This window comes from Amphiprion ocellaris, chromosome 2 (assembly GCF_022539595.1).
Source record: "Amphiprion ocellaris isolate individual 3 ecotype Okinawa chromosome 2, ASM2253959v1, whole genome shotgun sequence".
NCBI lineage: Eukaryota > Metazoa > Chordata > Actinopteri > Pomacentridae > Amphiprion > Amphiprion ocellaris.
Window position 1 is genome coordinate 9,347,809 of NC_072767.1, and position 26,971 is coordinate 9,374,779.

The 26,971-nt window shown below is 39.3% G+C and overlaps 1 protein-coding gene across 2 annotated transcripts in view; it reads left to right on the forward strand.

Annotated features, from left to right (window-relative positions):
- Positions 1-26,561, forward strand: part of b4galt6 (UDP-Gal:betaGlcNAc beta 1,4- galactosyltransferase, polypeptide 6) — a 30,039-nt gene extending 3,478 nt beyond the window's left edge. The window contains exons 2-10 of one of the 2 annotated variants that reach the window (XM_055014023.1): positions 1,958-2,000; positions 5,816-5,932; positions 7,528-7,641; positions 7,819-7,943; positions 8,186-8,302; positions 9,904-10,091; positions 10,318-10,440; positions 19,441-19,542; positions 24,698-26,561. In XM_055014023.1, the coding sequence (XP_054869998.1) occupies positions 5,833-5,932; positions 7,528-7,641; positions 7,819-7,943; positions 8,186-8,302; positions 9,904-10,091; positions 10,318-10,440; positions 19,441-19,542; positions 24,698-24,845 (1,017 nt within the window). In that variant the 5' untranslated portion in view covers positions 1,958-2,000; positions 5,816-5,832 and the 3' untranslated portion in view covers positions 24,846-26,561. The remainder of the gene's footprint in view (positions 1-1,957; positions 2,001-5,815; positions 5,933-7,527; positions 7,642-7,818; positions 7,944-8,185; positions 8,303-9,903; positions 10,092-10,317; positions 10,441-19,440; positions 19,543-24,697) is intronic. The other variant, XM_023271877.3, reaches the window with a different exon arrangement.
- The last annotated feature ends 410 nt before the right edge of the window (positions 26,562-26,971 follow it).

Sequence of the window (26,971 nt, forward strand, 5' to 3'; positions counted from 1 at the left end):
TTTTATTTATAGCAAGTCTTAAGCACCGTCTTTAAGAAAATTTCAGACTTTAGCTTTAATAGTTCCTGAGATATTGTCATTCAAGCAAATTTCAACGCACGAAATAATGTGCCCAGGATGACGGGCAATTTTAAACAAAATTTTATCCTGAAAAGTACTTAATATATCAGTGTAAAATTCACATACTTATTCATACATATCTATAATGATAAATTCAGGCATGTAAGAGATGGTTGAACAGGAATTGTTGTAAAAACCTTGTCATTTGAGATGGAATGACCCACGGGGAAACTTTCTACTTTTCTGGTGGAAAATCAGACTTAATATTTAGCGTTCGTGAATCCAGTGAATGGAATTGTTTGGTTTAGATGGCATATCAAACTGCAGGTCCTGAACAGTTTATACATGCAATATTAGCATTGCTAATTACATGGGCTGGGCTCCTACTAATGTTATGAGTAGGTAAAATGGGCTTCCATGCGTCCACTCTACTGTCAAGCTATGAAGGTAGCTCACAGTTACATGGTTTGTAAGCTGTGTAACATCGTAAGTGAAACAGTTGTTAACAGATGAAAGGATGAAGACATTTTTTTTTTTTTTACTTTCCAGCATTGCATCTCACCAGCTAAGTGCCACCATAAGATAAAATCAAAACTCAGCAGGCTAGCTGCACAATTAGAGACAGAAAATGCTCAGATGCGAACATTTCAGTCTACTGAGTTACTGGCTATACTGAAATACTGTGTGGCTGAGAGTACTGCAGACAGTGGAGTTGGAGCACACTCTACTTGATAAACTATGTGATGACACCAAGCCTATTTGTCTGCATTATGTTCTTTTAAAGTAAGCTTTAGTGGTGGACAACGTATATGTTGACACAAATAAATATGCGATAGGTGGGTCGGTAAATTGGTCGAGCTGTACTTAGACTGAATTAATCAGTACTATAAGTGTTTGAGTAGCCCAGTTTAACCTGCAGGAGCCTGTGAAATCTGTTGTAATGGCTTAGGCTATAGTGGAGGACATAAGTTAATGACAAGCAGCTTTTTTCTACGCTATGTCTTTTAAGAGTTGTAGATTATTGTGCTATTCAAGCAGCAAAGATCAACCCTCACACACTTTCATGACCAACCCTCACCTCACAGCAGGAACAAATCCGTTTCCTGGCTGGGCTTTGTGGTGGTTGACATGTAATGCATGTATCACTTCTTTTGAGTTGCATAAAAAATATACTTTCACCACTTCTGACATGTTTCACGGGTTTTGTGCATTTTTAAAATCTGAATAACATCTTCATGTTGCATTAGAAACCGTGTTACATTAAAACTGAGCTGCTTTTCTAAAATTCACTGGCTTGATAATACAGTATCATGAAGGTGTTAACCCTTTTCTGACCAAAATTGAAGAGGATCTGGTTAAACTGTTAAGCAAACTTACTTTTGCCAGCAGGTGGTGCTAGCTTCTTCATGGCAACAGCATTAAATGTAAAGTCAAAATTCTGATAATTTTATGTCACAAAAGTCCTGAAATGACACAGACCAAATATGATGTTGCTTTTCTGGGAGCAGTTTGTTGGAGTTTTTGTGCTGGAAATAGCAAAACTTTCCCAACATGGCTAACTTCAAAATAGCTTATACATCAGGACACAATACCTGTGCCTATAAAATTTCTATATGTAGGTTAGGTGCAATATGGAGGCTGTAACCTTAAGTATAGGAGCATTATTTAGCATTTTTCCCATGGCCAAGCCGAAGTACTAGAATGAAAAAAAAATCTCTATATATATATTTTTTTCTTCTCTTTCTCTCCAGCACCTTTACCCACTAAGAAATTGGATTCATTTGATATAATAATTATAATGATGATAATGCAAATACTTGCAAATGCAAACTGCAAATAATTTAAAGTACTTTGTGATAGTTACATAATTTATATATTTATCTGCCTAACTCCATAGGGTTGGACTGCACCTGCCAACAGAACCTGAATAACTGAGCATGGTAATCTTTTTTTAAATTTTATTTTTGCTCTGTAGCTTCTGCAACCTTAGTTTAACAGCACATGACATACTTCTTCACCAGATGTAAGTTACTTGAAGTAGTCTCACTTTGCCAGTCCATTCTGTAGTACGTAATGGTCTGGCTGCACCCCAGTATCATTCTGGTGTAGACGGGAAAAAACACTCTGGCTTGTTTGTACTTCTTTAAACCAGTTAGTTGTCATAGGCAGTGCAAAGCGAAGAACGCCGGCTTCGGTGTTTACTCAAAATATTGACTTGTAGAATTGTTGTGGTGGAACAGTTACGTGCAGGGTGATGAACGCTGTCATTAAAATCCAATGCAAAAAAATAGCAGGACTGCCCTACTGCATGATCCAAATCTTCAGCAAAACTTGAATTTTTTTGTGTAGTAGGCTGCTGCTTGGAGATTGTTGTTGTTTCCCATAATACCGAGAACGATAACAACACATATAGCAGATAAAGCGGACTAACATGAGTGGTTGCTTATACCTGCATCCCATATCCAATGAGTCAAACTATGGTTGAAGCAGCCATCCACCTCGCAGCAGATCTTAAGAAGGACAAAACAAGGACCGCTGATAAGCCCATGCAATGCAATGCCAGAGAACATCTCTGTTTCTAAGCAGAGCATATATGTTTTTCTCTAGACAGATACGTGGGGGAAAATTGCCTGCTAGTTTCTTTTTTTTTCTTTTTTCTTCTGCATTTATTCTCATTGTTTAACTCCACAAAAGAGGTGTCAACATTATATGAAATTGCCTACTAGTTAAGTGAGCATGGATGGCGTTGTTCTCCTGGAGTGGATTGAGAAGTGCAAATGGATCACATAATATACTTTAGCTGCCATTAATGTATGAGGTTACTTCAAAAAGTTCACGGCCCTCCTTTAATGTCAGTGCACATAGTCCACCAATGTTCAAGCTTCTCTGTTTCTTCATGGAAGAAGGTCACATCTTAAGCCTCCAAATACTCCTCAGCAGGATGAATGTCATCATCATCACTCTGAAAATTGTGACCGCCTAAGTGGGATTTCAGTTTGGGAAACCAAAGTCCAATGGTGTCAGGTCTGGTCAGTAAGGTGCATGGAGCAACAGTTCAAAGTCACATTTGGCTGCTTCTGCCCCCTGTGCTGTGTGGATGAGTGCATTGTCTGGAGCAACAGCACACCAACTTGAAGCCGTCTTCTCTTTTTTTCATTGATTGCATCAAACATTTGAGTTTTTATGGACAGTGATTTAAATGTAGTATGGTATACAGGTATACCCCAAAATGGGAGGTACACCTCTTGTTTCCGGGTGAGACAGAAGTTCTTGACATACTCTTGTACCTGGGCAGCTCGCCTCAGAAAAGTCTACACGTAGGACACATGATCATAAATTCTTGAGCCAGTGCAGTTACTCCTTTCAGTGCAAGAAGTAGGCAAAATGAATTGTTGCTTCATTGTGAGCATATTGCCAGCTAAACATCTAGCTAAGTAGTATATAGTTGTAAATGATACCATGGATGTAGTAGATTGTAATTATTGTGCCAATAGAGGCAAATGATCACAAGTAGTTTGTGTTTTGAATGATTTTATTTACTCACTTGTACCAAGAAAATGAAGCTCAATTTGAAACATCCACTGTGAGGAAAAGTTGCAGTGCAGCACAGGATAGTCTCATCTAACAGGCTCAGCTTTGAAAACATAGCTTGTTAGCAAGTTTACCAGACTTCTTTGTAATGTTTCTTTGCATGTGCATTACAAATAAAGGCCCATCAGAACAGTGGAAAACAGTAAAGCAGTAAAGAAGAATTCACCGTGCAGTGTTTCCTCTAGGATTTGCCGCTGCAGGAGACTCCAATGCATCAGTTGTAGTTGTGACATTGAGAATCAATCACCTTACATGCTAATACATCTTTGAACATCTGTTGTTATTGACTGTCTTGAATGGCACACTTTAATGATAAATGCATCTTCATGTGTTTAAAAAAAATATATGAATTTCCAATGATAGAAATTAACTAAGTATATTTACTCAAGTACTGCACTCAAGTAGCCTTCAGTTTTGAGGTACTTGTGCTTCACTTTATTAATTCTATTTTATGTTACTTCAGTTCCACTACATTTCAGACAGAAGTAATTCTGTTCCACTTGTACTTATGTCATAGCTTTAGTTTGTAGTTACTTTGAAGTTGAACATTTTACACATGAACATAAGCTTTTTGAATACAACAGACAAAAGATTAATTTGTTTTCCAACCTTTTGGCTTCCAGCCAGCCGCATATATTCAAGCTCACCTATCAAATGTCTACAAGTTATAAACAGTTCCACCAATAGTGGTTTGTCCCACTAAGCTTATCACATGGTTTCATTTCAGCAAATGTTGCTATGAATCCATTGCTTGCCAAAAATTAAAGATTAGAGAAAACATACAAAACCCTAAACAGAGTTGTGATCAGAACTTTGTCAAAAAAACCCCAAACAATTATGGATTTTGGTTCTTCCCTAGATGATGTGATATGAAAAAATCTGCTGGGTCAAAATTATACATACAACTTGCATTATCAGTTTTGGTGATGTAGAAAGTTATGTTATTCAAATTTTCTTAGTAGCATGGCCTCTGAACTTCTTATGAGTGATTATGATTGACTACAGTTGCTGTCACTGCTGAACCTCTCAGGCTCAGCCTCAAACGCTACAGTGTGAAAGTCTGAGGAGATCAGCAAAGATCTGAAAAAGCAAATCATTGACCTGAACAAGGAACAGGAAAATCACTTGGAGCCATTTCAGAGCAACTTAAAATCCCAAAAATCATCTGTGCATGGTTCAGTTGTATCACTGCCCCAATCAGGTGGAAAACACAAGCTATCACCTGCTGAATAAAAGCAGATCTGCAACTAAGTAGAAGCTGCTGGAACACAGGTGTCTGTCATTGGTCTCACCAGTTGCTCCGGCTTCCTCCCACAGTTGAAAGACATGCTGCGGTTAATCATTAGTAACTCTAAATTGTCTGTACGTGTGAATGTGATTGTTTGTCTCTATGTGGCCCTGTGATAGACTGGTGACCTGTCCAGGTGTCCCCTGCCTTCACCCTAAGTCAGCTGGGATAGACTCCAGCCTCCATGTGACCCCACAGAGGATAAAGTGGTGTATAGATAGTGGACAGATGTATAGATGCAGAACTGACCAGAATGTAATGGCATGTTACACTCAGTCCTGAGCTTTACTTTCAGAAATCAGACAGTGTTAGTTTATTCATTTCATTTAGATTTTAGTCTGCCAATGTGGTACTTTTTACTGTACATCATGTGATGTCCTGTCAAACCTCAAGTGAATGACAAATAGCACAGATTGATGAGACCATCAGTGTTCCATATCCCATGTCTGAAAATGGCTTTATAGAGAGCAACCCAGCAATTCCTCCTTGAGCAAGCACTTGACTCAAGCAGTGGGAGAAAAAAACTTCTGTTTAATAGGAAGGAACCTCTGAATAACCAGACTTGGAGTGAGCGGAGTGACAGTTGAGCAGAGAAAGAAAAGATGTGCTCTGAGAAACATCAAACACTGAATGGTTGTTAAGATCAGCAACTGATCACAAACATGCAGCTCCAGAGCTAAATACAGAAAGGGACAGGGAAACACAAGACAGATGGCAAAGGGCACAAATGTGGTGATGAAACTGAAGCACCTTCTTGTTAAATTGTGTTTAACAGAAGGTGAGAGCATGCAATAATTTTTGCAGTGCTACAGTAAAACAAATATGAGTATTGTCAAAGTCAGACTAAAGTTACTTTTCCTCTTTTTTTTCCGTCAGCCAACACATACTTCTTCATGGTGCAGGCTCAAGGCATCATGTTGAGGGACAATGTGAGGACCATTGGCCAGATGATCAGATTGTACACCAACAAAAACAGTACACTCAATGGGACAGGTAAGCAATACATACACTTTTCACTGTATGGGCAATCATACATCATATGTACTCCTAGTTATAGTTCTTGACACACTGAGCCACATTGTACATTTCTAGTAATTTTCTGTACAGCACTGGATTCTCTGTAGGGTTTTTTAATGCTCACATTTAATTTTCCTCATAAAATCAGCTTGGCTATATTTTGAATTTGATGAACGAATAAGATATTCACTGGTTACTGAATTGTAAATTTAGTAACAAAGAATATTGTCATCATTTAAAATTATTATTTCGCCATTGGCCCTGCAAAATCCAAAGTGTGAAACACGGTGAACAAGCTGCAGTCTTCCACAGTAAATAACCTGTAACAATAATAACCTCTTCACAACAGTTTGATATAATAAAAATAATCCTCATAACCGCTGTACATGATGGAGTGACTTGTTCGCTGTAGTCAACACTGGCACAGCTGCTGGAAACAGTCGCTTATCTGAAACATATGTCCACAAATACTGATGCAGCAACTTTATCAGTCCAGGAAACCTGTCAGTACTTACTGCCACTCTAAAATGCACTCAAACCCCGAGCAGAGAGTTGCAAATACCCTCCATCACTTTTTATTTGTATTTTGTTGGAAATGTGAAAGTGGAGTCCTACTTCTTTTGAACGTTAGCAGCTACAGTTGCTCTCTGCTGACAGATACTCAACTCCTGGTCTGTGTTAGCATTTGAAAATCCTAGTTTAGCATTAGCATGATTCTCAGGCATGTAGCTAACCTGAAAAGCAGTCATACACCTTTTTAGAACCTTTGCATGGTTAGTTCAAAAGACTGTCACAGTTAGCAGTTATTGACCTTATTTAATACAATCCTTGTGGGTGGTCAGCAAAAATACATCTAACTCTTATCAGATTAATCAGTAAGAGGCTTCATCTAATGGTCACGAACATCTCCCTATCCTCTTCTTTACTACAGCTAATCTACAATACATTTGCATGTTGCATATGCATTCATGTCCTTCGTTTTCTGCCTTATCAGTAATGTGTATTTTAATCAATTTAATTATTAAGACCACTAACTCCATATCAGTCTAATAATCACTGTAGATAGACAGATTCTTCATTGTCATTGGACATTTGTTTGATAGTTCTCTTTGTCACAGCAGCATATACAATAGTGTAAACAATGCAGGGTGTAAAGAGCAAGTCCAGCTCAGGCTTACAACATGGCTTTTATAGCCCTGGGGAGTCAAAAAGACACTGTCTGGTGTGCGTGTTGTCCGACCTCATCTTCTTGGCTCCGTTTCTCTGTTTTCTCAGCCAGGCAGAGTAACATCTCTAGTGGGTATGACCACCAGAAATTCTGAACTGCAGTGATCACATAAGCTCAGAAAACAGCTTTAATTCAAGATCAGGAAGCGACAACATTTGTACTATGCCAAGATAAAGTACCCCAAATCACAAACATGAAAAATGCATCTGTAATTTGAAGGCATTAAAGTCACAGCGATGTTTTCTAAGTATAAAAACACATCCAGTTTGCATTGTTTTCCAAGTATGCAATTATTTAGTAATCAATGTTCAGTTATGCCTGATCATGGTTGTTTTTGCTGCAGACTATCCTGATGGCAGTAACTCTAGTGAATACCTGGCCCAACCAACCACGTACCTCCCTGAAAACTTCACCTATGCCCAGAACCTCCCCTGTCCAGAACGATTACCTTCTATGAGTGAGTAGAGTGATACTTAAGACCAGAAAAGTTTTCTCAGGGGGCCAGTGACATCAGTAAATCATTCAAGGCTTTTGTTTCTCTCTGTACTTCTGTAAAATGATACATTGAGTTGCTGTTTAATATTGATGCTGATGTGCTGGTGGGATACCTACTCAGTTATAAAACTTTCCACAGAGGGCCTTATGGAAGTTAACATGACAGAGATCCCTATGGAGGAGATAGAAATGAAGTTCTCCAAGCTTTTTGACATTGAGTTTGGGGGCCATTGGAAACCAAAGGACTGCAGACCTCGTTGGAAGGTGGGTTTTTACATTTTCATATCCAAGTAATAATATATCTAGCAATGACACACAAATATAATGTCATTATACAGATAAATGCCTTCAAAAGGGGGGTGGCTAGCTGCTTGACCAGCTGGGGTTAGAGGAGGGCAGAGAGAAAAGATGAGAACAGGGCAAAAGCAAACAAACATTGAGCAGCTTCGTGGAGTCAGTAAATACAGATCAGAAGTATGTGTTCATTCTTATTTTACTATCTATAGGTGGCTATCCTAATACCATTTAGAAACCGTCACGAACATCTCCCTATCCTCTTCCAACACCTCATCCCCATGCTACAGAGACAGCGGCTGCAGTTTGCCTTCTACGTCATTGAGCAGGTACAGTCTGTTGGTTGTATGATTTCTTTATTTCTATATGCGCAGTCATCAAAAACCTGAAAAAGGTGGAGTTTTAGAAATTGCTTTCCAGGTCTTGAAAAGCACTTCCTTGTCTCTTGCTTAACCTGGAAACTTTACATATTTGAGAGTGAGTCTCTCCATGATGTAACTTAGTAACGCACCAGGAAGAATGTAATTGATAGAATAAATGATAAAAAATGATTTTATATAAAACTTCTGTCTTTGTCTTTACAGTTACGTGAAGTGTGTATAGGATCACTTTGAAATTACTTCAAATAAGGTGCAGAGGCTGATGACCTATTCAATATGTGAAACTCAACTAGATAGAGTCATTTATACTTATTTTCATGCGAACTGTACACCATATGAGCCAGATCACTAAAAATATAAGCACATGCAAGCCTTGAGTGAGACTTCCCAAACTGACAGGCTGTGAAGACTCTGGTAGCTATCATTAAAGTGCGACTCATTTGTTCAGTGACCGTGCTACTGTGGTGGTGGTGATACATTGTGTGATCAAGAAGTTCTCATCAACTTGAGTTGCTGCCACGAGACAAAAAGTTTTTGGAATTTGGATTAAACTATGACAGAGAACCATAACTTGTGAGTCTGGGGCTTCCATTGAGAGAAGAAGCAGTGGAAGAGCTGAAATCTCCAAGATCAGACAAGGTGCATCAGGACAGGAGTGCACCAGGAATATGCTTGCTATTTTCCTCCACATTCACTGTATTGTGTACTCCCCCAGAGTCAAACTGTCAAGGTAAGGTTCTGCTGTAATGTCCTGAGGTGTCTGACAGACAACCTTCTGCACAAACAACCTGAAATGTGGCACTATGGCATGTGGGTACTCCAATCACACAGTACTGTGTGCCCTGTTACAGCACAGTGACCACACATAGGTATTTTTTATTTTGTTTTGTTTGCAGCAACACAGTCATCACTTCCCACCATCCTACTTGCTAAATTTGGCTCTCTGTGACGTGTTCCTCTTCCCTATAAACAGTTGAAGTTGAAAGGTTACCATTTTGACACAGTTTAAGGGATTCGGGGACCATTATAAATGGTGTTTGACATGTTTCTACCTTGTATAAAACATCTTCAGACCCACACTTAACATATCCAGCTGATCTTCTGCACTGCACCTCTATTCTGCCACTTTAGAAATGCCTATTTCAGATACGAAATTCATGATCTAATTTGGAACAGTGCAGTTTTAATGTACGGTTTTCAATTTTTTGGTTTGTGCGCAATTTTTTTAATCAAACAATTTTCCCCATTTATTTGTAATATACAGTATTTATATAGGACTGTTTTATATGGCTGAGAACAATATCACAGTATTAATAACAATAATTTTCCAATATCAATATTTTTGACATTGTCACAACATGCAAATTCATGTGAAATATTGGATTTTAATTATTGTTGTTAATTTAGGAAATAGACTTAGTAACCATAGATAACCATACATTTGGTCATGAGAAATGTTTAAAGTTATGGGAATATTGTACATTGGGCAAAATACCTACAAACTCTGGTAATGGCAACACCAGGATCACTGAACATGTATCTATGTTTAGAGTGGAAGCCAGCCCTTCAACAGAGCCATGCTGTTCAATGTCGGATTCCTGGAGGCCATGAAGGACTTAGACTGGGACTGCTTTGTTTTCCATGACGTTGACCATATTCCTGAGAATGACCGAAACTACTACGGCTGTGGTCAAATGCCTCGCCACTTTGCTGCCAAGTTGGACAAATACATGTACATGTGAGTGTGTGATTGAAATGTATAAATGGGTCAAGAAAAAATTACTGTAGATATAATATTGAAACAAGATTTTAAGCTCATTGCAACAGATAATTTGTCCCATGGCACATGCGGAAACAACAAACAGACTTGAGAGTAGACGTATATGCTGTTTATATTTGAACATGCCCTGACTGATTTGAACTGTGCTGAGCTTGATTTAACTTGTGTTTTTCGTAATTTCCAGTCTTCCGTACAGTGAGTTCTTTGGTGGTGTGAGTGGACTTACTGTGGAGCAGTTTCGCAAGATCAATGGCTTTCCCAATGCCTTCTGGGGGTGGGGAGGGGAGGATGATGACTTGTGGAACAGGTGAGTATATCATGTTTGGAAATTCAGATCACTTTATTTATTTACTCTGTTGGATGTGCCTTTTAAGGGTAGCTGCTGAGGAAGGGACTGATTGTATTGAACCACAGCAGGGTTTAGCTGAGTTTAACTGCATCTATCTGGATGCTTTTCTTTTTTTAATCATCCCTTGTGAATCACACAATGTTACATGTGTAAATTTGTGAAGAGCTGTTTTAACAGTGAAAAGAAAGGAACTGTCAGTGAATATTGATTACTTCTCTTCCATGCAGACACACATACCCAAAGAAATAATGTTACACTTATTGTCAAGCGCATTGAAAAAACTGTGTAACATTGAACCAAACTCTGCTAAACTCTCATGTCTGTGAACCTTAGATGATCACAGTAATTAATAAAAAAATTGTTTAGCCAAATCGATTCTTATTTGGCAGTTTGATGTTCTCATAATACATGGATAAATAAGGTTGACAGGAGAGGTGATGACTGAAGATTCACCTATTTTGACAAGGCTTGTAAATGTCTACGGTGTGCTGATTGAGGCTGAAGTCATTGTCCAGGGTAATGCCAAGGCATCTGGATGTCTCCACCACTTCTACCTTGTCTTTTTTGACCATGAGGCTGGGGCTGATTTTTAAAAGCAAACCCAAACAGGGAGCTGGTTCCACAGAAGAGGAACCTGATAGCTGAATGCTCTGTCTCCCATTCTGATTCAAGACTAAAGAAATGTGTGCTGTGTTTCCTATTCATATTGCCTCTGTAAAGAATGTATCACATTAAAAGTAATAGTTCTAGCATAGAACCTTTTTAAGCTCCATGAAAAACATTTTTGTGTGAGAGAGTCATCAGTGACATGAAGCAGCTGGAATCTATATAGACTGGTTCCATTTTCTAGAAAGTAGACATCCCAAGGCATTTCTCGTCAGCTTATGGTATGTTGCGTTTTTTGGACGTTTATGGTATGCTAAACTGATTTCCTGAATATGCCAAGCTAAATTTTCCCTAAGTTGCCCTTGGCAACGAATGTGAAAACATGACCGACACATCAAATGCAACTTTAGCACCCGACGGTATTACGACATATAATAATTTTTTTTCTGTGTAGAAGTCTAAAATTGTAAAATTATCATTTAAAAATATGTATCCATGCAACAGCAGTAATAGGAAAAGATCCAAGGGAGCTCTGGTGGGAAATTGGTGCGGTCATACAAGAATTGTTGAAAATTCATTGTGAGCAATTAACATTCTGAGACCCGCGGTTGCAAAATTGCAACATTTATTTAAAGATGTTTAGTGATAGACATCTCAGATTATTTTTTTAAAAGTATAATACATGTGATTTTTAGGGATTTCTTTCAATGTTGCAGAAATGCAACACTGGGCTTTAATGGGTGCTACTTATTTACACAGAAGGCCCCATCACTAAGTCATGAGTAAATTCATCAATTGTGCCATCTATGGCCATATACAGTGTCTATACTGTATATATATAGGTATGGGGTTAAGGTTAAAGGTTAAGTCCATTAATTTTGTATAGGATTAACAGTACATTAACAGGTGCACTACCAGTCAGAAGTTTGGACATACCTTCAACGCTTATGGGTCAATCCCACATGACCTTATCCAAGAAGGACTTGACCACTATTACATCCCAGTAGCGATCTGAGACATGATCACCAGCTATCTTGCTATCTTCAAACTCAGATTTACATCAGTCCTTTTCACCACCAGTTAGCTGGACCTCCAAAAGGGGATTCCAACAGGGTGTACCATCTTCCCCATCTGGTTCATTATGGGAATGAACCTACAGATATCTGCCACAGAGGGCATAACCCGGGGCCCTAAATCAGAGTTGAGCATTGTCCAGCCAGCGCTGCGAGCATTCATGGACGATATCGTGAGCAGGGATGCTGTTCAAAGAAAGGAAATCCAGGCGCTTGATTATTAAGAAGGGCGGAATTACCAGCAAGTTTAGTCTCCAAGTTCAGGGCAAGGTCATTCCATCCATCGAAGACAATCCAATGAAGTGCCTGGGGAAGTGGTTCAACTCGTCGCTGACAGATGGTGCCAGTGTTGCTCAGGCAATGAAGCAGACTGAGGAGTGACTGAAGAGGATCGATAAATCTTTACTTCCGGCCAAGTTTAAGATGGTTGTACATGGTTGTATCAACATGGTCTCTTCCCCTGTCTCCTTTGGTTCTTTACTGTCTATGAGTTCCCTGTGACAGTCGTAGAGGTCATTGAGAGGAAGACCAACAAGCATCTACGAAGATGATTGGGCATTCCCCCAAGTTTCCCCTCAGTGGGTCTTTACATCCGGTCTGGGCAGCTGCAACTTCCCCTGTCATTGGTTGTGGAGGAGTACAAGGTGGCAAAGTGCAGAGTCATGTTAAGCCTGAGAGATTCCAGTGATGACCTGGTAAAACAAGCAGGTGTCACAATCAGGTCCGGGCGCAAGTGGGCTGCTAACACAGCTGTGGAGCAGGCAGTGAGGTCTCTGAAGCTGCGAGACATCGTCAGCAACCAATGCGTCCATCAGCAAGGCCTTGGCTCCACTCATTTCCAATCTTGGGGACATGCAAATGCAAGGTCCAGACGAAACATGGTGCAGGTCACGTGGCCAGAGCTGTGGCGACTGAAGCCTGACCGTATCTCCTTCCTCTTGAGGTCTGTATATGACACCCTTCCTTCGCCATCACATCTACACACACGGGGGCTGAGAGAGGATTCACTCTGCAAGCTCTGCAGCCAGAAGGGGACTCTGGCACACATACTGTCTGGGTGCAAAACAGCTTTAACCCAAGGGCGATATAGATGGTGCCACGACAAAGTTCTTCTCTCACTTGCTGATACTATAGAGCTTGAGAGAGGCAAGAAGAGGTCAGCTGGCACAGTCATAAGGAGAGCGATCTCTTTCTTTAAGGAAGGAGCTAGGCCTATTAAGACCACAAGAACAAAGACCAACATCCTTCAAACTGCAAGCTCTTGGGAGATGAGTGTTGATATAGGAAGGAGGTTGCAGTTCCAGGAGGTGGTTCAAACAACTCTGCAGCCAGACATTGTGCTGTGGTCAACCAAAGAAAAATTATTAATAAAGTTATATATAAAGTTATAATTGTGGTCAAACTGACAGTGCCATGGGAGAAAGGCTGCGAAGAGGCCCACGAGAGGAAGGCCCCAAAGTACCAGCCTCTTATCCAAGAGTGCAGAGACAAGGGCTGGCAGGCGTAGTTGTTCCAAGTGGAGATTGGGTGCCGGGGCTTCCCAGCCAAGTCGGCATGGCAGAAGCAAGCTGCTCGTAGGATGGGGAAGGAGGCAGAATGCGCCTTGTGTTGGATTTGGAGTAAGCGAGAGGAGGAAAGCTGGCCCACCAACTGGAGAGTGTTGTGGTTGAGGGCCGAAACACTCAGTGATGGTTGTGCACCACCTGACGACATCTGCTTCTGGCCAAAGGCTACAGCTACCTGCTAAGGTAGCTGAGGAAGGCACTCACAAGTGTATGCAACAAGTCATTTTATGGTTTTCCTGTATTTTCATGACTATTTACATTGTAGATTCTCACAGAAGGCATCAAAACTATGAATGAACACATATGGACTACCTCATGAAGCTCATCCAGAGAATGCCGAGAGTGTGCAAAGCAGAAATCAAAGCAAAGAATCTAAAATATAAAACATGTTTTGACTTTTTTCACACTTTTTTGTTTACTCTATAATTACATATGCGTTTATTCATAGTTTTGATGCCTTCAGTGAGAATCTACAATGGAAATAGTCATGAAAATAAAGAAAAACTATTAAATGAGAAGGTGTGTCCAAACTTTTGACTGGTACTATACATCAAGTGTGATGCTCGTTTGTGCTTCACAGATCAAAAAAACTGCCTCCTTCAGTTTCACATATTAGGAGACGCAAAGGAGAATGCCATCCACCAATTAAGAGTCCTCAGACACCAGAAAGCACTATGATGTTCAAGCAAAGTCCAACATGTAAACATGAACAAGTTAGAGAGGACTGATGTAATAAAATTCCACTTTTGCAAGTAAAAAAAATAAGAACCCTAACGTAATTTTCTTACAGTTTCTTATTGTGTGGAAGTGCATTCCAGCATGGATTGCAATTAGAGTTTTGATTTGTTAAATTAATTTGCATTTTATTGTGCTGTGTTCAACAATTTCATATCAATAAAGTTCATTTTAAGATAAGATAATATTTTAATATTATAGAATAATCAATGCCTAATCATCTGTGGACTTTGTTAAAAAATAAAATGGTATTATTTGTTTACACGAAGACCCGCAGTTTTGTAACATTTTCACAAAATCCTGAAAAATCCCAAAAATGAAAAAGTCAAATTATTTTCTTGAAATACGTGTGTTTTTGTTTGGATGTGAATAATTTTACTCAAAATTGTTGAATTAATGGGTGGTTCTTGGATCATTATCATTGTAGTAAAGCCTTATTGTTATCACAGCCGCCATTTTGAATATTTAATTATAACTCACAACACAAGAAATCATCCTGCATATTCCAAAAATGGATTCTGCATACCCAAATCCTTCAGGAACAGTCATTGGAACATTGCTGAAAAGAAGTGCTTCACACTTTTAAAGTAAGCCCTTTTCTGGGAAGTTGAACCAGTCTAATATGAAAATATGATCTTAAACGATCAAGTGTAGTTTCTTTAATCTCTGTGACATGCCTTAGTCTATGCATGCTGTGATCAGTAGGATCCAATGCAACACTAACATTTGCCAATACAGGGGAGGTTGGATATACAGTTGTGAACTGTAGTTTACATACACTTGTAAAGACCATGTATATCATGGCAGTCTTGAGTTTCCAATAACTCCTACCTCCTAGTTCTTAACTTTCTTTGATGGAATGATTGAAACACATACACTCCCCTCCAAGAGAATTGGAACAGTGAAGACAATTTCTTTATTTTTGCTGTAGAATGAAAGCATTTGGGTTTGACATCAAATGATGAATATGAGACAAGAGATCAACATTTCAGCTTTTATTTCCAGGTATTTACATCTGGATCTGATACACAGCTTAGAAGATGGCATTATTTGTAACAGAACACCAAATTTTTAGGTGAGCAAAAATATCGGAACAGACAGACTTAAAATAGATTAAAGTGTGTAAGACTTCATATTTAGTTGCAAATCCTTTGCTTGCAATAACTGCATCCACTGACATCACCAAACTTTTGCATTCTTCTTTTGTGATGCCTTTCCAGGCTTTCACTGCAGTTTGTTTTGGAAGGTTACTCCCTTCAGTGTCTTCTGTAGCAGGTAAAATACAGCTCTATAGGGTTGAAGTCTGAAGGTTGACTTGGCCAGTCTGAAACCTTCCACTTCTGGCCCCTGATCAACTCCTTTGTTGTTTTGGCAGTGTGTTTTGGGTCATTATCTTGCTACACGATGAAGGATCTCCCAATCAGTTTGGTTGCATCTTTCTTTAAACTGACAGAGAAAATGTTTCCGTCGACTTCTGAGATCATTTTGCTGCTGCCAGCATGTGTTCCATCATCAATAAAGCCCATCCAAGAAGAAGCTGTGCAAGCCCAAGCCATGACAATACCTCCACTGTGTTTCACAGATGAGCTTGTACGTTTGCGGTCATGAGCAGATCCTTTCTTTCTCCAAACTTTAGCCTTTCCATCATTTTGGTCAAGGTTCATCTTTGTCTTTTTAGTCCATAAAACTTTGTCCCAGAATTTCTGAGGCTCATCTCTGTGCTTTTTTTTTGGCAAATTCCATCCTGGCCTTCCTATTCTTCTTGCTAATGAGTGGTTTGCATCTTCTGGTGTCTCCTCCGTAGTTTAGTCCCTGACATGGCAGTCCAAATGATTGTACTGGAAATGGCCAATGTTTGTGCAATAACTGATCAATTTTCCATCTTCTTTCAGCTTCACAATTGCTTGTTTTTCACCCATAGACAACTCTCTGGTTTTCATGGTGGTTATCCCTTTAAGTATAGATGCAGTCTGCACAGGCAAAACCCAAATCTGAAACTGAATGCAGACATTGAGCGCTATTTATTGTTCGAATAATCAATGTAATAGGACAGGTTAAATGTCCCTTGGCCATTTTCACCTCAACTAAGTGCTGAGGGTCTCCATCCACAAGCGTCTGGTTGCATCTTTAAATGGTGCTCTTTCAAGAATTGGTAGAGTTCAACTGAACTTATTGGCTTTCACAAGACACACTTTTGTTTCCTCAGTTCACAGGTTGTTGGAGAGGTTGAAGTCAGGACTTTGTGGAGTGCAGTCTAAAATAAGTCTAATTGTAGCCTGATTTAGCCATTTCTTTACCACTTTTTGTCTCTGTTTGCGGTCATTGTGTTGTTGGAACACCCAACTGTGTCCAAGATTCAACAGATGGTTTTAGGTTTTTCTGAAGAATGAGGAGATAATCCTCCTTTGTTCTTTGATTTATTTTGTGTAAAGCTTCACTGTCAGCAAAACGGCCCGTGAGCATAATGCTACCACCACCGTGCTTGATTGTAGATTTGGCTTCCTTGGGGTTAAAGGCCTCACCTTCTCTCCTCCAAACATATTTTTAATCATTGTGGCTCAATTCTTGTTTCATCTGACCTCCAGAAGAAATTTTCTTTGTCCGTATAGTCAAAATGGATAATTGTTTTTGTGAATAAGACATGTGTTTCAATGATTCAATCATATAAAATATTATTAGATTTGTAAGAATTATTGTAAACTCAAGACTGCCACGATACACATTGTCACTACAAGTGTATGTAAGCTGTTGTTCATGACTGTACATTAATATTTTCTTAGCAGACATACATCTTACATCTATTCCCCTTTAGTTTACAACAGTACATCTGTAATTGACTAAAACACTTGGCTCATGAGTAGACGCTTTAAGTAGACTTGAATACATCAGTCTACAAAGGCTATGGTGTGTGCCTTGTTAAGGATGTATTAGATTTATCAGATTGAAAGAGAAAATGTGTTTGTGGTTTTGAGAATTGTTTAAAGTCAGCTGAGAGAGATCCACAGGAAAGGAGTTGTCTGAATATATACATCAGATCTTACAGATATTCCTAAAGCTTCTTTTACTTGATCTGGTGATTTTTTTTTTCTTTAACAGTTTCATTTTATTTGTAAAGAGGCTTATAAAGGAATGCATTGCTCAGCAGAGCTGTGATTGTCAGCCTGGCTACAGTGCTGAAAAGAAACTTAGGGTTGTTCTTTCTTTCTCCTGATAATGAATAAGATGCAGTCTTGGCATTAATTCAATTTTCAATTCAATTCAATTTTATTTATATAGCGCCAATTACAGTCAAATTGTCTCGAGACGCTTTACAGAACCCATATGCCTGACCCCCAGAGCAAGCCAAAAGGCGACAGTGGCAAGGAAAACACCCTTTTAACAGGGAAAAAAACCTCGAGCAGAACCCGGCTCTAATGTGGGGGGACCCATCTGCCTGCTGGCCGGGCGGGTTGAGAGGGACAGAAGAGGTAGAGAGGTAGAGATAGAGGGGTAGAGGTAGAGATAGAGGGATACAGATAGAGGGGTAGAGATAGAGAGGTGGGGGGGTGGGACACAAGGACCATAAAACACAGCCACACATCTGAAGCATCCAGCATCCAGCTCTGGGACCAGGGACACTCGGAGAAAGGACACAGAAAGAAACAGAGTGAATGTAATGCAATAATGGTATATATAGTAAATACATAGGTAGTTACAGAAGGGCTCAGTGCATCAAGAGAGGTTCCCCAGCAGCCTAGGCCTATAGCAGCATAACTAGGGGCAAACTAAAGGGACGTCAAGAGGGGAAGTCAGTTGTGCAAATGAAAACACCAGCTCACCCCGTCAGGGTCACCCAGTCAGCCCTAACTATAAGCTTTGTCGAAAAGGAAGGTTTTAAGCCTGGTCTTAAAAATAGAGAGGGTGTCCGCCTCCCGAACCCAAACTGGGAGCTGGTTCCACAGGAGAGGTGCCTGATAACTGAAGGCTCTGCCTCCCATTCTACTTTTAGAGATTCTAGGAACAACAAGTAAGCCTGCAGTCTGAGAGCGAAGAGTTCTGCTAGGGTAATATGGTACTATCAGGTCTTTAAGATATGATGGAGATTGGTTGTTAAGAGCTTTATATGTCAGAAGAAGGATTTTGAATTCTATTCTAGATTTAACAGGGAGCCAATGAAGAGAAACCAATATAGGAGAAATATGATCTCTCTTGCTAACTCCCGTCAGTACTCTGGCTGCAGCGTTTTGGATCAGCTGTAGATGTTTCAGAGAGCTATTGGGACAACCTGATAATAAGGAATTACAGTAGTCAAGCCTAGAAGTAACAAATGCATGGACTAGTTTTTCTGCATCACTCTGAGACAGGATGTTCCTGATTTTCACAATATTTCTCAGGTGGAAAAAGGAAGTCCTACAGATTTGTTTTATGTGCGAGTTAAAGGACATGTCCTGGTCAAAGATAACACCGAGGTTCCTCACAGTAGTACTGGAGGCCAATATAATGCCATCCAGAGTAACTATATGCTTTGAAAGCAATTCTCTAAGATGTTTGGGGCCAAATACAATGACTTCAGTCTTGTCTGAATTTAGTAGTAAGAAATTATAGGTCATCCAGGTCTTTATGTCCTTAAGACAATCTTGCAGTCTAGCTAGCTGATTAGTTTCATTTGGCTTCATTAGTGGAATGCCACTTCCATTTCAGCCCTTGTAATGTCTCCTTTGAGGTGAACAGTTGTGAAGTGTACCAAAGTGCTAGCCTGTTTTTCACTGCTTTCTTTAGTCAGAGGTACAACAGAGATTTAATAGGGGCACTGCCTTGATTGGTGACTAGAACTGTTATTCACAGGAAATAATATTTTGTACAGTTTATTGTTCAGGTCAAATGTAGAACAAGTACATCTCTACATAGATTTTTGTTAGTCAAATGTTGAAACAAAAGGGTTGATATGCTCATGTCTGGTTTAATGCTGTAAATAATAATGCAGCCAAATTTCTTCTCAGGGTTCACTATGCTGACCTGAATGTCACACGACCAGAGGGAGAAATTGGCAAGTACAAGTCAATTCCTCACCACCACAGAGGAGAAGTGCAGTTTCTTGGGAGGTAAAGCCGATTTTTGTCTTAAATTTACAAAAAGGTCCCACTCCTTTAAAAGTGGCAATTGCAAAACGAATGGTAAATGGTCTGCACTTATATGTGCTTTTCTACCTTAGCGGTACTCAAATCCCTTTGCAATGCGTTTCTCATTCACATTCACACACATCAGTGGCGACAGAGCTGCTATGCAAGGTGCTTGCCTGCCACCGTTAGCAATTTTGGGTTTCTGTGTCTTGCCGAGGGACATGTTTTTTGTTTTTTTTTTTCTGCAGTGACCCGCATCCACAAGATACTGGCTCCAATATTGTACACAAACAGAATTTAACTTCTTGAAACTCGAAGGGCAATCAGAGAGTGCAGTCCTCAGCCAAGGCTAATGCCCTATCTTACATTCTTACATTTTTTTAAAAAAATAATACAGGTCAGCACCAAAATTATTTTTTTCTATGCCAGTGCTCCAGGTCTCTACCAAGTTTATCAACAGTGTTTTGCCATGGTTCTTGCAGCAAAGTAAAAACTACGAACTGATTTGCTTGAACTCACCGATTCAAAATCTGCAATATTGGACGAGTAGATTAAACAGTCTCTGATTATGGATGAGTTGAAATATGAAAAAATAATGAAGCCATCATGAGAACTCCTATTTTGAAGCAAATATTAACAAAACAAATATTGTAGAAATCAACTAATGATATTTTCTGAACCATATGTAGTTTCATGTCACAATAATGCAAAACTAAACATTGAATATTTTTTAAAATAAGAAATACTTGATCACAGAAATTAAGAGAAAGTTATATTTTTATTCACTTTATAACTGACTGAGCAGGTATGACAACTTGTACCATAAAAACTAAAATATTGATAGATAGTCCAATCCAAGTAGAACAGAGTTCTGAAGTTCCAAAGTGTTTTGGAACTCCAGAACTTAATCTTAATATCTTAATAATATTATAATAAGATTTTTTTTATGGGCATATGCACATAGAGTGAACTGTTACTTATTACTCTTACCAAGTTAATATACTTATTCGAAGGAAAACTCTTAAGCAGTTACAAAAAATACACCTGTACTCACACTTTAACTTTCTGCACATAGTTCAGTGACTGCGACTAATGACATTGGTCTTGACGGCCAAGTTTATTCCCAATGTAACACAAACCAAGACAATCCAGTTTCAGCAATGATCCTGAGATTAAATTTATCACTAAAGTTTAGCTCACATAAGTGTATCAAGACTACCATTAAATATAGACTGCATAGCCAAAAAAAAAAAAAAAGTTGCCGCCTGGATTTAACTAAGCAAATAGGTAAAAATCTTCCACTGGATAATTACTGCAGTGATGAATATGTTTCAGATGGCAACAACTTATTTAACCCCAGCTGATGCAGTGAGGAGCGTCTCATTTCTTAAACAACAATGCTGGAAGGCATATCCTGTGGTCATGGAAAGGATCTTAATCTGTCTCAGAAGGGTCGAATTGTTGGCCTACATCAAGCAAAGAAAGCAACTAAGTAGATTTCTGAAACTACTAAAATCAGGTTAAGAACCGTCCAACGCATTATTAAACTCTGAAGGATAGTGGTGAAAAATCAGCTTCGAGGAACAAATGTGGTTGGTCATGTGGTCTGATGAGTCCAGATTGACCCTGTTCCAAAGTAATGGGGGCATCAGGGTAAGAAGAGAGGCAGATGAAGTGATGCACTCATCATGGCTAGTACCTACCAGCCTGTGGGGGTTAGAGTTATGATCTGGGGTTGGTCAGGTTCAGCAACATTATGTTCTCAAAGAATGAGGTTAGCTGACTACCTGAATATACTGAATGACCAGCTCTTTCCACCAATGGAGTTTTTCTTCCCTGATAGCATGAACATATTCCGAGATGACGATGCCAGGATTCATGGGGCTCACATTGTGAATGAGTGGTTCAGGGAGCTTCAGACATCATTTTCACACATGGATTGTCCTCCACAGAGTCCAGACCTCAACCCCACTGAGAATCTTTGAGATGTGCTGGAGAAGACTTTGCGTAGCGGTCTGACTCTCCCATCATCAATATAAGATCTGGTGAAAAATTAATGCAACTCTGGACAGAAATAAATGCTGTGACATTGTAGAAGCTTATCCAAACGATGCCATGGCAAACGTGTCGTTCTCAAAGCTGAAGGTGGTTCAACGAAATATTGAATGTGTGACTTTTTTTTTGGTCAGGCAGTGTATGTCAAGGTTTGAAAATGTCCCACAAAAACAGATCTGTGCATTTGCTCATGGTTATACTACTGTGGCATGAAAAAGTATCTGAACCCTTTGGAATTTCTCACATTTCTGCATAAAATCACCACTGAATGTGATCTGATCTTTGTTAAAATCACACAGATGAAAAAACAGTATCTGCTTTAACTAAAACCACCCAAACATTTATAGGTTTTCATAATTTTAATGAGGATAACATGCAAACAATGACAGAAGGGGGAGGAATAAGTAACTGAACCTTCTGCCTAAGGAGACTTTGAGAGCAATTAATACCAATTTTTACCAAATAATTTAAGTGAGGGGTGTGTCCAATCACTGAGGAGAGGCTTAAAGCTGCCCTGCCCACTATAAAACACACACCTGGTAAGAATTGTGTCTTGATGAGAAGCATTGTCTGATGTGCACCATGGCTCTCTCAAAAGAGCTCTCTGAAGACCTGCGATCAAGAATTGTTGATTTGTATAAAGCTGGGAAAGGTTACAAAACCATCTCTAAAAGTCTGGATGTTTGTCAATCCACAGTTAGAGAAATTGTCTACAAATGGAGAGAGTTTGGCACTGTTGCTTCTCTCCCAAGGAGTGGCCGTCCACCAAAAATGACAACAAGAGTTCAGCGCAGATTGCTCAGAGAGGTAAAAAAGAACCCTAGAGTGTCTGCTAAAGACTTACAGAAATCACTGGTACAGTCCAATATCTCTGTGCATACATCGACAATATGTAAAACACTGGCCAAGAATGGTGTCCATGGGAGGACTCCACGGAGGAAACCACTGCTGTCTAAAAAAAAACATTGCTGCATGTTTAATGTTCGCAAAAAGGCACTTGGACACTCCACAGAACTTCTGGCAAAATATTTTGTGGACTGATGAAACGAAAGTTGAATTGTTTGGGAGGAACAGACAACATCATGTATGGAGGAAAAATGGAACAGCTCACCAACATCAACACCTCATCCCCACCGTGAAGCATGGTGGAGGGAGCATCATGGTTTGGGGCTGTTTTGCTGCCTCAGGGCCTGGACAACTTGCAGTCATTAATGGAAAAATGAATTCAAAAGTTTATCAGGATGTTTTGCAGGAAAAGCTGAGGCCGTCTGTCAGACAGTTGAAGCTAAAAAGAGGATGGATGCTGCAACAGGACAATGACCCAAAACACAGAAGTAAATCAACTTCAGAATGGTTTCAGAAGAACAAAATACACGTTCTGGAGTGGCCAAGTCAAAGTCCTGACTTGAACCCCATTGAGATGCTGTGGCATGACCTTAAGAGAGCGATTCATGCCAGACATCCCAGGAATCTGACCGAACTGCAGCAGTTTTGTAAAGAGGAATGGTCCAAGATTGATCCTGATTGATGTGCCAGACTGATCTGCAACTACAGGAAACGTCTGGTTGAAGTTATTGCTGCCAAAGGGGGGGCAACCAGATATTAAATGTGAAGGTTCAGTTGCTTATTCCTCCCCCTTCTGTCATTGTTTGCATGTTATCCTCATTAAAAATATGAAAACCTATAAATGCTTGGGTGGTTTTAGTTAAAGCAGTTTTTTTTCATTTGTGTGATTTTGACAAAGATCAGATCACATTTGATGGTGATTTTATGCAGAAATGTGAGAAATTCCAAAGGGTTCAGATACTTTTTCATGCCACTGTATGCTAATGTCATCCTAAGGGCCTAATGCAGTGATGATTCCAAAATAAAAAACAACACTACATGAAAAGTATCCTCCAAACCAATGCTTCTGTCTACAAAGTGGGGCCTAAAAATGAAAAACATGCCCATGTTTAAAATAATATATAGATTTTTAAAGGTATATTTTGATAACCACTTTAAAACTCCAGAACTGTATTCTACATGGATTAAGCTATCTACCAATATTTTTGTGGTAAAACTTCTCAAACCTGCTTAATCAATTATGAAAGCTGAACTAAAAAAAACAACTGCTTTATTTCAAATTTATGACCAAATATTTTCTATTATACAGTGTTCGATATGTTCTGTTGTGTGTTACTGTGACATGCAAATACCTATGTTTCAGAAAATATCACTAGTTGACCTATGCATCATCAATGTTTTTGTTAAAATGTTTTCAAAGATTGGATTTTTTATGATGACTATTTCATGTATGTTTTAACTTATGCATGATGAGAAATAACTGTGAAAATGTCAGACTTTTAACCTTTAACTTGTTCCTCATGTCCATAAAGAACACCTCCATTTTTACCTACACTTTGAAGTTTAGATTATTAATTTTAAGCACACTATTTCCCCATGTGATGAATGTAAGCAAAGATGATGCTGCACACTCTCAGGGTCTAATCACATTGACTGAGGTATTGAATATACTAATACACTGATCTGAGCCTTGCAGCAATACCCTTCCCAATTTGATTCAAATTAGACCGGACTCACACTATGTGAGTTTTAATTCTAACAGATTTTGAAATTGGGTTGCATCTCACACACAAGGAAGAACTTGGCATCGGTCCCAATAATCCACTATCGCTAAAGCTCTAGTTTATGTTGACTTAATCATACATACACCATTCTTCTGCAATACTGACCACAGTGGTAAATGTGGATTAATCCACTGCTAAATATAGTCCCAGGGAAATGCTCTGTTGTTCTCTTGGAATAATGTCATAAAGGTAAAACTACAGTAATGAACAGTTTCATAAAATTATTGAGTCTTTGCAAAAAATCAACTATATATATTTCCAGGTATTTTTTGTAATAATTAACAAAGTATTGGTAGACAGTAGTATTGAACCACAGCTCAACCTTGCTGAAACACCACCATTATGTATTAGAGCCAAGTGGTAACAGTCTAGAGAAAAGTGTATTTGTTTCACTAAAGTGGCGGCAGGACAGATGGAGTGCATAAATACTGACATTACCCCTGTGTTTGTAGGTATAAACTGTTGAGGTATTCCAAAGAGCGACAACACTTGGATGGCCTCAACAACATCCATTACAGCCCCCACATCTCCCTCAGCAGCCTCTACAAGAACATCTCGGTGGACCTGTACCCTGAGCTTGCCCCTATTACAGACTACTGAACTGATCCAACCAATCCTCCTACACTCCCCCAGCTGACCCAGCACCCCTCCGGCCGGGCCTCCCGGCACCCCCTTCAGCCGTTCAGAGGTAGAGCTGTGGCGAAGAGGAGGGAGGAACAGGCTGGGAGGGATGAAGAGGTGCACTGTATACTGCTGCCAAGAAATCTTACTGTGGATAATAAAGAAAATCCAACTTGAAAAAAATATTTAAAAAAAAAAAAAGGAAGAGGCCTTGGCAAGTCTCTTAAAGTGAACTATGTGTGTGAGTGTGCGAGTGTGTAAGTGAGAGCGTTGAATGCATTGCTGCATGTCTTTTTGTTCGTGCCAGCTTAAGTACTACAAGTTGACAAGAGTGTTGATTTCAGCTGGGGGTGGGGGGGCAGCAGCATCTTGACTGATGTTTACTGCAAAGCCTTAATGTGGCAGAACCACAGCTCCCTCTGCTCAGCTCCGCACTGCTTCACTTCTGATGTATCACCATCACCTTACAAGCCAACAGACAAGTTCCTCTCAATTTGCATTAACATTTGTGTTACACATGTCATTTTGTTAGGTCACAGTATTCCTTTAAAAGGAGGGACACAAACTCAACATTATTGTTTGTGATGTACTTTAAAAAAAAAAATTTGATACATGGTATTTATTTTTCTTTGATTCTGGATGTTTGAAAAAGCAGTCCTGTCTGTATCACTGTGTTTGCTGTTTGTTTTGCTGCACTGCTGCTGAATCCGCATGAACATGTATGTAAATATCAGCCTCTTAATGCCCGAGCACAGAACACAAATATGTAAATATGGGCCTTTAAAACCTTGGACATATTACAGTGATATTCCAGTTGGTTTGATTTTTATTTTGGCAGCTACCTTTGTTTTGAGGATTTAATAAGAGTGGTTTCTTCCTAACAGGAAGCTCTTCTAAAGATATAAGATGTTTGGCTCAGAAAAGTATCCAAATCTCAAGATTTGACATTATCTTTTGCATGCCTTAATTTATTTTGTTTTCTACATGTTGCTTTTTTAAAGATTTTTTTCATCAGGTTGAGATGTGCATATTTTTAATTTTGCCTTTTGTTGTGCTTTTCTTTTTTTGAGGTGTTTTGTGTGAAAAGTATAGAGCTGCTCCTCAATAGGAGGTGAAGAGTGAATGAGTCTCTCCGCCATGACTTGGATGAAGGAACAGGGTTGACAATTAGGAGTGTGTCCACACAACATGCTTTGGTGCAGGTTTTATGGTCTCATGTAAGTGTATATTTTTGTCTCAAATGTGTCTTTTAATTTTTTTAAATGATTTTTATTCTAGTAATTTTAAGTTCTGGACCACGTGATGAAGCTCTTCATTGTACTGTACCATGCACTGAAGCATGGCGATTTGGGCTGGATGCTGTGTGTTTGGACTGTAGTGTCATTGTTTTTTCAAAGTCTACACAGCAGTGAGAAGAGCCAGAATGAGAGAACATTAGTGTCAGCTCCTCATAGTTGATGTTACTGCTGTTCTTGAATGGCACATGCTGTGAATACTTTAATTTCCTATGGCTTTCAGCAGTAGATGAGCATAGAAAGATGGAGACCAACATGTAGACATGTGGATCAAATGCGCAATGTTGTGATTCTCCTCTGTGTCTCTAGGTTTTGCATTTGACCATGAATTGTATGTTTGGACATATTCTTTGTATGTCCTGAAATGTTACATTAAAACTGTGGCCATTTTTGACCTGGACCTTAACTACTTACTATTTAATATTTGTTAATGGCTTCATGAGGAATGCCTAAGAATTCTCTACACACTGTGTGACTTTGGTCTTTAATTGTCGTCCAAATTGTGGTCCTACTGTTTAGAGATTAGAGCTTTGGTGACCAAAGACATGAGATACCACCAAATCCTCTCTATAGTAGTACTGTTATTACCTACATCTACAAACCAGTGAGTCTGAATAAGACATGAGACACACACTTCCAACCCAACAGATATGCTCAAATTGGTACCGCATTAGCTGTGTATTTTATTACTGTGTCATTGTTAATGTGACGAAATGTTTTGGGGAAAAAGCTCACCACCAGGCCCTTTATATATGTTCTGGTAAACCCCAGCAGATGGAGTTTGCCTGTCATGAAACTGTAAATGTATAG